Here is a 15,453-nt window from a genome sequence, read left to right as displayed (position 1 = left end):
TTTGCAGTCATTGCCAGTTTTTTTTTTTTTTTTTTGCCTTCAGGATTCACATCTTTACCAACAAAGATTTATACTTTCTTGCCTTCTCTTCTGATAAGCAATGTATATAACCCTCCATTTCATAAAAATCAGGGTCTTCAGCCTTGTTAGTCTGCACTAACAAATGCTGATTCTTCTTGTTTTTTCAGTCTTCTAGTCAAATTGAAAAATGCAAAAGTCAGAGTAAGCTTGTGCCTTTTGCAGTGGTCAGTACTTCTAACTGAGAAGTTAGCTTTGATCCACTAAATGAAAAGTTAACTGTCACGATGCGAAACCAATAAGCCTTTTCGATTGTAATTTTGCAGTTGTGGTGGCTTCTTTCTTTCCACTGGTAAATCCGCTTCGCAGTCTGGGAATGCACATGCACGACCAGATTGGTTCAAAGGTCAAGAGGTGTAAAGACGCTCAGTTGGTCAGTGACAGTGTCAATCAAACAACTGTCTAATAAACATAATTTTACAGATGCTTATAAGAAGGAGTGAAAATGCAGCTGTTTTACCAAGACATTATAATATAAATAGTATAAATAATTACCTTTGAGATGATCCCAAATGGTTTCTCCACCCCATGAAGAGCACAAGAAAATCTCCTGGAGAAAATTTCTCTGTGCTTCCGGAGCAATTAGAGATGGTTTATCAGCCAATCTCTGAGAGCAAAAGATTAATCCGCTACGAAATATTTATTTTAATAAATGCAACATCCAGCAGCACACAGCGCAGCATCCAGCGAGTAGCGTTGGCCCGGCGAATTGTGCGGCAGTGTGCAGGTTAAATGCGCGGCAGTGGCATCGAGTCATGCCGCTCTTATCATCCAGCCAGTCGGACTCGAATTTGGATATCGGGTCAGGGAATGATTTCCGTTGTCATCTTTTAAAAGGGCAGCGTAATCTGTCGCCTTGCTCTGTTGTGATACAAATCATTGCGTTTTATCCCACCTGTGTTCATTATTCATTGATCCAAATCACAGGCACATTTGCATATAAGCCTAATAGTTGACACAGAACATGAAGGGAAATGGACCAGGCAGTTACTTCAGGATTTTTTTTACTAGAGACACCATTCAGCTGCCATCACCAACCACATCCATGATTAATTTGATTTTATTCTTCACAAATAATTTATTTCACACTCTCGGAAATACAAACGTAGTGCGCAAGATTTATAGAGGTCCGCAAAGTGAACCAGTGATCAGCTGATTCTGTGTTTACGAATAGACACTGTCTGGGTCAGCAGTGGGTCGAGTCGGGCAAAATCTGAATTTTCAGTCCGTGTGCAGCATAAGCTTCAGTTTTTCTTCCTTGGACACCAATACCATGTTTTCACAAGGGGGAGGTGATGGTCTAGTGGTTAAGGTGTTGGGCTTGAGACCAGAAGATCCTCAGTTCAAATCCCTGCCTGACTGGAAAATCACTAAGGACCCTTGGGCAAGGTCCTTAATCCCCTATATGCATCGTGAGCGTCTTGTATGGCAGCACCCTGACATCGGGGTGAATATGAGGCATTATTGTAAAGCGCTTTGAGCGTCTGATGCAGATGGAAAAGCGCTATATAAATGCACTCCATTTACCATTCACAAAAATATCTTTCAAGGAATCATTACTCCAGCACTCCACACAGTCAGTCATGATGCCTCGAGACTATTTCAAAAACTTACCTGCCTCCATGCTGTTGAGGAGCATCTGGAGGCTCAAGATGTGGTCTTCTTTCTCAAATGGATAGCAAACATCAGTCAACCAAGTGCACTGATGTGAAGGGAGATGTTGAAAAATAACGCAAGAACAAGTTTCCTGCTGTGATGTTTGTGGGTGATGGTGAGAACTTTTAATGTACCCTCGTAACTGGTCCATTAATGGCTTTCAAAGTTAGCTGAAACGCTAATCAGCAAATGAAAAAGTTGTCTTCACGAATTAGCTGTTAGGTGATTTGCTGAATTGTGATCACTGCAGTTTTGGGATCAATTTGGAGGTGCAACATGGCGGTCTCCACGAGGAGGCCCGCTCCCGTGTCGATATGAGGAACTCATTCTGAGCTTATGAAACACGTGGGTCGCTTGTTAATGAACAGATGGTTAAGAATGCTAGCTTCTGTTTCTGCTAATAAACGCCCTCGCTTTTTTAAAAAAGATGCAGAAAATACATTTAGTTTTACAATGATGCTAAAAGAAATCTCTGTATGTGTGCGTGCTTGCATGTGTGCATTCCAACAGTTACAGAAACTTGGCCACCGAGCATGAGACTCTCATGCAGAAGTATCTTCATCTCCTTCAGATTGTGGAGACAGAGAAAACTGTTGCTAAGCAACTTCGACAACAGATAGAAGACGGGGAAATCGAGATTGAACGGCTTAAGTCAGAGGTAATATTCGCTGTGATTGTGTATGCATTTGTTGGAGCTATTTTGTTGACCTGCCGTGGTGGCTGCTGTATTATTAAGATCCTCACCGGCTGAAGCGAGTGCTATTAAATGTTTTTTTTTAGGATTTTGTCCTCTCTCAGTGAATCACAGTGGTGGAGGATAATGAAATCTTTCACCTTTTACAAGAATCTGTGGTATTCACACGCACTCTGACAGTTAGACCAACTGGAAACAGATTTCCAGAAGTGGCAACGACACTGATTCTTACATCACATGCTCGGTTCTTTTTCGCATTTGTAAAATACATAACAACGGGCAAACATGGGATTGTGCATAATACTGTTACATCTGTGAAACGGACAAGTAGAAGTGGAGCCGTAACCCTGGCACACTGTCCAGACCCGCCGCACTCTACTTTGCATCTCTTTTCAGGAAGTGTGCCTGTTCTTCAGATCAAATAGCTGTTTTACTTTAATGTGCAAATGTGATGCTTGAAATCAAGCTGTGTGCTGAATATGCATGAGCATGGCTTTATATTGGGTTTTGTCCATAAAATGCAAGGACAATTAACTCTCTTGCAGCCCAAAAAGTAAATGGGGACACTTAGGGGACGCTTGTTTACTAGGGTAGTTTAAATGACCGCTGCACAGAGACATGGATGCAGCCAAGTGAAGAGAGAGAGTTTACTCAGTGGTGAGAGCTGTGACCAGTCCTGTCTTGTTGACTTACTCACTTTGTTTACATGCTGGTGTCACAAGTGAGAAGAAGAAATGTGTGTAAGTGGGAACGACTGCTCTTTCTTCTGCCTTGTTTCACTCGAAGATTGCCGGCCTGCTCAAAGACAACGAAAAGATCCATGCGAGCCCCGCTGCCGTTCCGACTGAGGATGACTCCGAGATTAAAAAGATCAAAAAGGTAAGTGCGATTTTACACAGACAGCTGAAATTTTGTCTCGTAAAGCACAATACTAGGTTTTGATGTGGTCTTCTGCAGGTTCAGAGCTTCCTGCGAGGCTGGATCTGCAGGAGAAAGTGGAAGAACATCATTCAGGATTACATCCGCTCACCACACGCTGAGAGCATGAGGAAGAGGAATCAGGTGGTGTTCAGCATGTTGGACTCAGAGGCCGAGTACGTCCCGCAGCTTCACATTCTGGTCAACAACTTCCTGAGGCCGCTCCGCATGGCCTGCCAGCTCTAAGAAGCCGCCAATCACTCATGATGATGTCAGCAGCATCTTCCTCAACAGGTTGGCCCAGTTTCAGACAAAGATACGATCGTCTATTCAAGTTTTTAAATAACGTCAATCCACAATCTGACAGACTAACAAACAAGCTAACAGCCGTGATCGATCCCCAGTTTTATCTGACTGTGGTAATGTGTTAAATGCACAAATGCGCATAGTGATTTTTAGAGCAGCACATGTTGCCTTCAAGAAGACAATACAGGTCGCGGATACAAGTGGTTGAAATGAGATTCCTCTACTGGGAATCTGGGCTGACACCCTAAGATGCTGAGAAGCTCAACTGTCCAGGAACATGTCGGAGTAGAGCACTGTGTCTTCACATCAAAAGGAACCAGCTGAGGTGGTTCGGGCATCTGATGAGGATGCTCCTGGTCATCTCCCTAGGGAGGTCTTCCAGGCATATCCAACTGTGAGGAATCCTTAGGGAAGACCCAGAACATGTTGGAGGGATTATATTTCCTAGCAATCCTTAGCATGCCACAGGATCTCCCAGGAAGAGTTTGAGGACTTGGCCGAGGATAGGGAAGTGTGGGACAAACTGCTTGGTCCACTGCCACCATCACCCAGCCTGGAAAATTGGCAGAAAATGAATGAATGAACCTGTTGCCTTCTTTTTCAGGAACATTCATGCAGTGCAAAACACATTTTGCGCATGTTACAAAGGCATAGACTGCAGGAGACGAGTGTATAGATACTGAACTGGACTTTCTGCAATCCTGACTTGTCCCCATTAGAGAATGTGTGAACCACAAGAGGACATGAAATGCAACAACCCCACATGGTTAAACAGTTTCCTGCTAACAAAGCAATTACAGGAATTCAAATTCTCCATCGCTATGAAGGATTTCCATTAATTTGGCCTGCCAAAAGGCAGGGTTCACGCTGCACTGTCCTGACGCAAAATCAAGGAAGGATGTAAGATATAAAATTTACCATGCTAAAAATGTAAAAAAAAAATTGATAAATTGATTTTTAGAATACGTCTCTGTTTTATGTTTGTTTTGTTTTTTTTCTGCTCACCAGTGCGTCCCCGTGTCTGGTCATCTGTGTGCACTCTGCTGGGGGGAGTCCAGTGTGTTTGTGTGTTTGTGTCACTGCACACATGACACAGCGAGCAGAGTTTTACGAACATATTTCTAAACTTTTCTTTCAAAGTCTGCTCTGAATGTCTCTGTGAGTGTCCTCACTGTGGTTAAACTAAAACACAGCTGCGTTAACAACAAACACTAAGGCTTTTTTTCCAAAATACCCTAAACTCTATTCCTGAGGATGGCATAGATGTAAAATGTGCCCATAAAATCTTATTACCTCCATCTTATTACCTTTTGAGGTTCCTTCGAACACAATCAGAATGCTCCGAATGCAGTCAGACTGCGGTACGACTGGCTTTTGACCTCTGTTTGAATTTTCCCTGGTTTGACTGCAGCTCAACAGTGGCGTGCATGTTCACTACATTCGTGCTGACCATAGGAATGTGCCTGACTTTGTGGGGTGCCACATTACCCCTTAGGTCCTAGAGCTATTTCACCAAACTCACATACCCATACATTATGATTTATTTCTCAGCTTGTTACAAAGTCAAAAAATGCAAAAGTTTGGATCAGCTAAAAGACCGTCCTAGGGGATGTTGTGGATGCAAAAAAAATTGAAAGTAAACTACTTGGTAGGAGTAAATTAGTTTGTTTTTTTTTTCCCAAAATGAATTCTGATTTATGTCTATTTTGCTTGGCGTTTCAGCTGTGGGAAGTTGATATGTGATTGAAGTGGTACTTTTGTAGAGGAGACTTCGCTTGACATTTTGATGTATAATAAGTGTATGTTGGTGTCAGCATTCATAAGTTATGAGTGTTCAATGTTCCAAAACAGGGCAAGTCCCCAAATTTGGGGACTCTAGGGTTTAAGAGGTTAATGCTGTACGAGGGGTTAGAGTGCAGCTCGAATGTGCACGACTGTTGTTCCTCATTTGTACAGCATTCAGGCTCATTCGTGCTCTCGTGTAACATGCATTGGGCATCATTGTTATGTGTGGAAAGTGGAATGTTGTTGTTCATAATGAGAAAGCACAGACCATCTTTGTACATCCATTAAAACAGCCCTCTCCAACCCTGCTCCTGGAGGGTACCTGTTCTGCATATTTTCCATATTTACTTGCTCTTGTCACACCTGGTCAATTAACACTGATGTTTCACAGCTCTTGACTGGAGTACAGAGAGCTGTAAAACATTCCGGGCAGGTGCTCCCCAGGAGCAGGACTGGAAAGGCCTGCATTAAAAGAAACAAGAGTAAACAGACAAATATCACCTTCCAGCTTCACTGCTTCACCTCAGGGACATCTGGTGGCCGCTGTCAGATGTGTTCTCTGGCAGAATATTGCTAATCCCTTAACCGACCCAAATCATTTTACTTATGTTTGCTTTGCCAAAATCACAGCACTTTACTCCAGGTACACTCCAATTTGAAGAGACAGATGGTTGCCACTTTGATGGGTTGAGATTACATTTGAAATGCCGAAAGAACATGGTAAATCCAACCCCTCTGCACCCAGTGCAGGCTTTGCAGTTGTATTTCCCACAACTTAAATAGCAATGTGACACACCCCATTTGGATTTTTGCCCATTGCACAGCTCTTTACCGCATCCACTGACAACATATAGGGGCTAATAACACATCTTTGTTGTAGAACCGCTGTAATGCCAGACAGACCATGACATGAAACACAGCAATTTACTGTAAATTCACAAACTCTGAATTTAAGACTCAGGTAGACAGAGGTTTGTATTCCAAATGCTTTTTGTGAAAATAGCTTCTTCTTTCTTTCCCCAGTGAAACTATTATGTTTCTACATCAGATATTTTACCAGGGTCTAAAAGCCAGAATAGCAAGCTGGCCGACATTAGTGCTGGGTAAGAATGCTCTTTTGTGCCGTCTTCATTTCATTTGGATTTTTTAATGATTCTTTTTGAGTGTTTAATTATGACTGAATCTGATTATGATTTACACCACATTATAAGCCCTTGAAACTGATCATTGTTTTTTGGCGTTGATCTCTCTGCAGCTGACCTTTTCGACATCCTGCTGCCAATGCTGAATATCTACCAGGAGTTTGTGAGGAACCATCAGTACAGTCTGCAGATTCTGGCTCACTGCAAGCAGAACCGGGACTTTGACAAGCTGCTGAAACAATACGAGGCCAAGCCCGACTGTGAGGAGAGAACTCTGGAGACTTTCCTCACATACCCAATGTTTCAGGTTAGCTTATTTGTCCTGGTGATGCGCAATAAATGACGTCAGCAACATTTGTTTTTGCAGAAGTGCAGCCTGGAATCAGAAGTTGTGAACTTAATGCTTTTATTCTGAACTAAATGTTTCTCACTATGTATATAATTCTGAAATTCTTTAGAGATTATTACCTCCGCCAAGGAGGTTATGTTTTCGGTCGCGTTTGTTTGTTTGTCTGTTTGTCAGCAGGATAACTCAAAAGGTTTTGAACGGATTTTGATGAAATTTTGTGGAGTGGTTGGAAATGACAAGAGGAACAAGTGATTAAATTTTAGTGGTGATCTGGATCACGATCCGGATCCAGATGCTAATGCGGCATATGGCATTTTCAATGTTAAAAGTTAGCATTAAGCAGTTGCAGCTGTCATCACGTTCAGGTGCATTTGTTTTCAAATTGTAATATTTCTTAAATTTATTTTGTTTATATATAATAATCTAATGATTATTATATACAATTTTAGAGAAAGAGACAAAAAGAAATAGATCACTGTGCCAAGGAGGGAATCTGTTTAGGGTCAGTGACCCTATGGCCTTGTTTAGAGAAGTGTTTCATAAATGTTAAAAAAAATTCATATATTTGCAGTTTAGTTGAATAATAAATTGAATTTTGTCTCTTATTTGTTTTTGTCTATAAGCACATCCAATATCAATATCAGTGCTCAGATGACAGTAGCTTCTGGGAAAGGTGCAAGTTGCAATAAACTGTGTTGCCAAGCGCCTTGGCGGAGGTTTGCACTCTCTGAGTGCTTCTACTATTAGATTAGTTTAGATTAGATAGAACTTTATTGATCCCTCCCTCAGGGAAACTGAGGTTCCAGCAGCATTGTATAGCAGCACACAGGGTAAGAAGCACACAGAGTAAAAGTAGAAGTAAAAAACAATCTGCAAAATCTAAATAAAATTGTAGAACCTTTTCTTATCACGCTCCAGGTTTATGGAGTAGTTAACTTACCGTCCAACATTAAAGCAAACTGACTTGTAGTCTCTAAGTCTAGACTTAAAACAACATTTTTAATGTATTGTACTGATGGGAATAACAGCGTTAAAATAGACAATATTACTAATGCCGTTTTTTTCAGTAACAGATAATCTAATTACTGTTTCTGCCATTACAACGCCGTTATCGTTACTGACAGTAAAATGTGGCGCTTTAGTATAATTAAGATCATCGAAGCCGTTTTTATGTGCAGACTCTCAGCAGTTGAGCTTTAAAGGTTTTTTCTTTTTTTCTTTGGTGAGGGGCGGGACAACTGTATAAGTGATGGTGATGGCTAAAGAGTAAAATTTCATGGTAATCCAACCAGAGGCAGACATGGACAGGAATTCATGCACAAATACAACCCCTGGCAAAAATTATGGAATCACTCAATTCTGAGGAAAAAATTATGGAATCACCCTGTAAATTTTCATCCCCCAAATTAACACCTGCATCAAATCAGATCTGCTCATTGACATTGACCCTATGCCATGACATTGACCCTATGTGTCTTTTTACAAGGAATGTTTTTGCAGTTTTTGCTCTATGGCAAGATGCATTATCATCTTGAAAAATGAGTTCATCATCCCCAAACATCCTTTCAATTGTCCAAAATATCAACATAAACTTGTGCATTTATTGATGATGTAATGACAGCCATCTCCCCAGTGCCTTTACCTGACATGCAGCCCCATATCATCAATGACTGTGGAAATTTACATGTTCTCTTCAGGCAGTCATCTTTATAAATCTCATTGGAAAGGCACCAAACAAAAGTTCCAGCATCATCACCTTGCCCAATGCAGATTCGAGATTCATCACTGAATATGACTTTCATCCAGTCATCCACAGTCCACAATTGCTTTTCCTTAGCCCATTGTAACCTTGTTTTTTTCTGTTTAGGTGTTAATGATGCCTTTCATTTAGCTTTTCTGTATGTAAATCCCATTTCCTTTAGGCAGTTTCTTACAGTTCAGTCACAGACGTTGACTCCAGTTTCCTCCCATTTGTTCCTCATTTGTTTTGTTGTACATTTTTCGATTTTTGAGACATATTGCTTTAAGTTTTCTGTCTTGACGCTTTGATGTCTTCCTTGGTCTACCAGTATGTTGCCTTTAACAACCTTCCCATGTGTTTGTATTTGGTCCAGAGTTTAGACACAGCTGACTGTGAAAACCAACATCTTTTGCAACATTGCGTGATGATTTACTCTCTTTTAAGAGTTTGATAATCCTCTCCTTTGTTTCAATTGACATCTCTCGTGTTGGAGCCATGATTCATGTCAGTCCACTTGGTGCAACAGCTCTCCAAGGTGTGTTCACTCCTTTTTAGATGCAGACTAACGAGCAGATCTGATATGATGCAGGTGTTAGTTTTGGGGATGAAAATTTACAGGGTGATTCCATAATTTTTTCCGCAGAATTGAGTGATTCCATATTTTTTTCCTCTGCTTGGTCTAAAAAAGTAACCGTCACTGACTGCCACAATCTTTTTTTCTTGATTTCTTATAGTGTTTCTTAAAGCCAGAAAGTTGCCGTTTGAAATGACTTTAGTTTTGTGTCATGTCTGTGATCTGCTTTTTTTCTACAAAATTAAACAACTGAATGAACATCCTCCGAGGCCGGTGATTCCATAATTTTTGCCAGGGGTTGTACAAACGCACGCACTCACTCACACACAAGCGATACATCCACACATGCAGTACCCAGCATTAGCATTTTTAAACTGGAACTTACTCCCCCTCCCATTGAGAAAAAAGACAAGAATGTATATGTGAATGAATGTAATTTAGTTTTAGATTTATTTGATGGCCAGTTGTGCCTATTGAGGTGCAATAAATATTAAAAATTTCTAAAATATCTATTTATGAAATCACAACAAAGCTGCCTTCTGCTCTTCACACAAGGTCTAACCTTGCCAACCCCTATAGCAAGCATACAGGCAGCAGTGGTGAGGAAAAACTCCCTCTGATGATTTGAGGAAGAAACCTCAAGCAGACCAGACTCAAAGGGGTGACCCTTTGCTTGGGCCATGCTACTGACACACATGATGGCAATGCAAAATATACAAGAAATTTTGATATATCTACAATAATGTGATAGGTTTCTTGTCTCACATTGTTCCACAGCAACATTAAAATAGTGTAGATTGGTATACAATATTTTCTGTTTATAATTATCCTATTAAGTGTTCATTTCATTCATTAACATATTTAATATTCAGTTTGATTATAAATGATTTAGCATACAGTTGAATATAAAGATTATTAAAGTGGAGGGAGATCCAAATTCATTGACATATTTGAACATTTAAAAAAGTAATGCAATAGTTACTTTCCCTAGTAATTAATTACTTTTATAATACTGGAACTTAGTTATGAAGTTACTTGCTTTTTGGGGAAGTAACTAGTAATTATAGCTAATTGCTTTTTTAAAGTAAGGTGCCCAGCACTGATTGTTTGTGAATGAGTTGTAATTTATTTAATTTTAATCTACTTCATTAGATTTTTATTGTGCTTTTGTGGAAGTCTCTGGTTCACATTTTTGTTGTGTACTTGTTGCTTGTGTGTTAAATTTAATAACCCCTTAATCCCTAGAGCTTATTTCACCAAAATCACATACCCATACATGATGATTTATTTCTCAGCTTGTACAAGGTCAAAAATGTAGAAGTTTGGATCAGCTAAAAGACAGGTCCTAGGGGATGTTGTGGATACAAAAATTGAAAATAAATAATACTTGGTAGGAGTAAATAAGTTTTTTTTTCCCAAATAATGAATTCTGATTTATGTCTATTTGCTTGGCGTTTCAGCTGTGGGAAGTTGATATGTGATTGAAGTGGATACTTTTGTAGAGGAGACTTCGCTTTACATTTTGATGTATAATAAGTGTATGTTGGTGTCAACATTGGTTAGTTATGAGTGTTCAAATGTTCCAAAAACAGGGCAAGTCCCCAAATTTGGGGACTCTAGGATTTAAGAGGTTAATTTCTTGTATTTTAAATGGAAAAACACATTGAATATTTCCCCTTCAAGTATTTTTGATAGGACAGCCCTGTTACATTTGTTTGTGCCTTCAGATTCCCCGCTACATTCTGACCCTCCATGAACTGCTGGCTCACACACCCATGAGCACATAGAGCGAAACAGTCTGGACTATGCAAAATCCAAGCTGGAGGAGCTTTCCAGGTATCTTGCCCTGCTTTGCCCAAACCAGCAGAACCCGAACGTGAATAATCCTAAAATTAACACGAAAGATTAAGCTTCATTTGAACTTCATTCCCCACAGAATTTGTAGTGTATCTGTAGCTCTAAAACTCAATTAAGAACTTTTCATTTTCCTAGAATCATGCACGATGAAGTGAGTGAGACAGAGAACATCAGAAAGAACCTGGCAATAGAGCGCATGATTGTGGAAGGTTGTGAGATTCTCCTCGACACCAGCCAGACTTTTGTAAGACAAGGTAAGCTTTACCTTTAAACATTGTGTAGATCGATATTAGCTGAAAAACATGCAAAATGGAGACACTTTGAGAGCTCACACCGCTACCAAAACCATTAAAATTAGATATACATGTAAGTTTACAAACAAAGGAATTTTTTTTATGTTAGACAGTTTTCACAATGGAAAACAAGCCAGCCAATTGGCTAAATGTTTGTAATGTGTAAAGTAACTGCTGAAAGATTTGGATTTAACAAACTAAAAAAAATGTTATGACATTGCAAAAGCATTACTGTGGCAATTATATAATATAGATCATGTCTGAAGTCTTCACCTCTCCCCAACAACGAAAACGCAGCGACGATGACGACCCTGTACTTTTTGCACATTTTAAAATGTGTTTTTGCAGGAATAATGGAGTAAAACAGTTGTTTCCCAAACTTTTTCTGCAGGGCCTCCCATTTGTCGTTTGTAGCTCTTCTACCACCACTCCACTCCAACACACATGCAGCTAGAATTTATTTAAAATTTTTGTAATGTATACAAAACTACAACTCATGATTGAACAAAATGAAATAAAATGACAAATTGCCTTTACATTGGAATTATTAAAGATGACATGAGTTGTTCATCTGATTTGTTTTTTTCATTTCTCACAAACGTGCCCATGTTCTGATGTCAATCATGGTGATAATCAGTATTGCCAGATACAACTGATGGTTTCTAGCCCTAAAGTTGTCCCCAAAATTTCCAAAATGCACACAAATTATTCATTCATTCACTCAGCTTCTTTACCTGCTTACTCCAATATATATATATATATATTATATATATATATATATATATATATATATATATATATATATATGTGTGTGTGTGTGTGTGTGTGTGTGTGTGTGTGTTTGTAGTAAAACTCGCATATAAGATGGACCAGTGAATTTTGTCCATTACCCTCGAAATCCGCTATATGTAATAACTGGAAATATTTGTTATACGTATAAAATGGACAAAATCCATTATATTTATGTAACGGATTACAGCGAGGATGCGCAGAACAATCTACAGGGAATCCCCAGCACCAATTAAGCTTACGTATTTCCTTGATTAAATGCCTGACCTTGAATAGGGCGTGCCTCAATTAATGACCGGTGCTGCAGACCGAACGGTCCCCCTGGTGACACGGTTCATTGATTAACACCTCGTTTCTGCTCCAAATTGCACAGCAGTCAAAATCTATCTCAGCGACAGATATCTGAAGCTTTAGTACAATAATCATTTCCACATAAATTCAGTATTATTTCATCATAAAAGGCGGTGGAAGCGATTAGAGCTAAACGGCTAAACAAGCTGCTAGCTGATACATTCACTGCGAGTCTGACATTTCAAAGCGTCACCGATTTTCGCCTTGTTTCTGCTTAAACCTGACTTTAGAATGATTTAAGAGTGATTTAACCAACTGATTTATCCTTTATCATCTGATGGTTAATAATCACATTAATCCATTTGATTGCTTTGGGTGAAGAGTCTCGTCTTAGCCGTGCTGCTGTAGTCTGAAATGATGCATGCACAGATGCAAAAGGTGGAACTGATTTTTAGGGGCGGACCATTTGGTCTGCAACACAGGGTCAAAACTTAATCTGAAAAAAAAAACCACCCGCCTCAATAAGCGCATTATGTGCATTAAAAAGATAACATTTGGTTGAGTCATCTTTTTTCTAAGGCCGCTGCGGAGTGGTACCTTAAAATCCTAAAGCCTGATTTATGCTTGCCAAGTCTGTGGCCATGTAATGACGTTGATGTGTGCATGACCCTTTTAAAGTTATCCGTTGCATGTTTATGCAGTTTACCTCAAGAACAGTGGCTTTTTCTGGATTAATTTGTTGCTCAACGAGCGCCACATCTTTATACAATCATCAACCTCCAAACCAACGGTACGGTACATACAATTTCCTCCATGAATTGCCGGACATTTGAGTGTTTTTTCTGACTTTGTATTGTAAAGTTGGTCATATTTGTCGACTTTTCTGCCAAACGTATTTGATCCATGATCAAACGTAATAAGTGTGTGCACTGCATAAACTTTTAAAATATAACGGGAGAGGAAGTTGTGAAACCAGAAAAGTGACAAATCACAGCTCTTTGCAGTCTCAGTCATTTAGCAGGTGTGCGTCAGGCTACGAGGAGGGTTCGCAGCCTTGCAGAGGGCTGTGATCTAAAGCGGTTTGGTTCATCACACCCAGGAATATCTGTGAAACTTAACACCTTATTACAGTGCAGCCTGCAAGCAGTATTTTGTAAATAATTGCTTTGAATTACACCCTACCATTGTTTAGGCACCAGGTCTGAGCACGGTTTTAAGAAAAATAACGGCCAGTCTTTAAAGGAAATACAGTACCCACATTCCTCGAATCGGTGAGTGTCAGTGCTGAAATTCATTTCATACCTCTGTTACTGGACATGTCCAGACTGCTCTGTCCGGTACATGCGAGGAGTTTTTAATGGAAATGCATTGCGATCGAACAGGGCGTTTTGTCCAATGTGAGCGAAAATCTGTCATACAAAATCTGTTATATATGGTGTTTATTACATCAATCAATCAATCAATTTTATTTATATAGCGCCAAATCACAACAAACAGTTGCCCCAAGGCGCTTTATATTGTAAGGCAAGGCCATACAATAATTACGTAAAAACCCCAACGGTCAAAACGACCCCCTGTGAGCAAGCACTTGGCGACAGTGGGAAGGAAAAACTCCCTTTTAACAGGAAGAAACCTCCAGCAGAACCAGGCTCAGGGAGGGGCAGTCTTCTGCTGGGACTGGTTGGGGCTGAGGGAGAGAACCAGGAAAAAGACATGCTGTGGAGGGGAGCAGAGATCAATCACTAATGATTTAATGCAGAGTGGTGCATACAGAGCAAAAAGAGAAAGAAACACTCATTGCATCATGAGAACCCCCCAGCAGTCTAAGTCTATAGCAGCATAACTAAGGAATGGTTCAGGGTCACCTGATCCAGCCCTAACTATAAGCTTTAGCAAAAAGGAAAGTTTTAAGCCTAATCTTAAAAGTAGAGAGGGTGTCTGTCTCCCTGATCCGAATTGGGAGCTGGTTCCACAGGAGAGGAGCCTGAAAGCTGAAGGCTCTGCCTCCCATTCTACTCTTACAAACCCTAGGAACTACAAGTAAGCCTGCAGTCTGAGAGCGAAGCGCTCTGTTGGGGTGATATGGTACTATGAGGTCCCTAAGATAAGATGGGACCTGATTATTCAAAACCTTATAAGTAAGAAGAAGAATTTTAAATTCTATTCTAGAATTAACAGGAAGCCAATGAAGAGAGGCTTACATGGAAGCTATGATACTAATACTGAAAAAAAGTTCCAGTGTCCACATCCTGATCCCAGTCTCCACCACCAGTATGGAATAGATTCTTCATCCTCTTGGTCAGTCTTCAAAGATTTCTATAAATCAGCTCAAATGTTTTGAGCCTTTCTGGACCATGCAGACAAAACATATGGGAGAAAGAGTATTATCTCTTCGCTCGAGGTTTCAACAAGTAATAATAATAAAAAACACCTGATTCCACAGAAAAGCAGAATCACATCAGAGAAGAGTTTCTGTCCCTCGAGTGTCTGTTAGTCTGATCCACATGCTCACGTTCTCAAGCCTCCACAGCTCTCTATTGGGGGAAATACTCAGATTTTTAAAAGCTCAAAAAGTGTTTCATTTCTGTGTCAAGTTGATGGTGAATATGAGGCACTACATGCCACATATCCACGACAGGTCCTACTGAATAAAGAACACAGAAGTCGTACGTTATTGAATACTGTGTGTATTCATGCAGTTTAACAGAGTTGCTGAAAATAACCAAATGTTACTGATTCTCTCTTCCATCACTTTCATTCCTCTCTCTCTTTCACTAATTATCCCCCTCTACCTACTTTCCATTTAATCACATTCTCTTTCCATAATTCTGTTTGTACACACACTTTTATTGCCACACACACGCAGGGTCTCTCATTCAGGTCCCAATGAGTGAGAAGGGTAAGATCACACGTGGGCGCCTGGGCTCTCTGTCTCTGAAGAAGGAGGGCGAGAGGCAGTGCTTCCTCTTCTCCAAGCATC

General features: G+C 40.1%; 1 protein-coding gene across 1 annotated transcript in view; it reads left to right on the top strand.

Annotated features, from left to right (window-relative positions):
- rasgrf1 (Ras protein specific guanine nucleotide releasing factor 1) overlaps positions 1–15,453 on the top strand; it is a 112,042-nt gene that overhangs the window by 24,080 nt on the left and 72,509 nt on the right. The window contains exons 3-4 of the mRNA XM_034176525.1: positions 2,245–2,392; positions 3,215–3,307. Of these exons, the coding sequence (XP_034032416.1) occupies positions 2,245–2,392; positions 3,215–3,307 (241 nt within the window). The remainder of the gene's footprint in view (positions 1–2,244; positions 2,393–3,214; positions 3,308–15,453) is intronic.

This window comes from Thalassophryne amazonica, chromosome 8 (assembly GCF_902500255.1).
Source record: "Thalassophryne amazonica chromosome 8, fThaAma1.1, whole genome shotgun sequence".
Taxonomy (NCBI): domain Eukaryota; kingdom Metazoa; phylum Chordata; class Actinopteri; order Batrachoidiformes; family Batrachoididae; genus Thalassophryne; species Thalassophryne amazonica.
The sequence above is the reverse complement of the archived record's forward strand: the minus strand, read 5'-3'. Positions and strand labels throughout refer to the sequence as shown.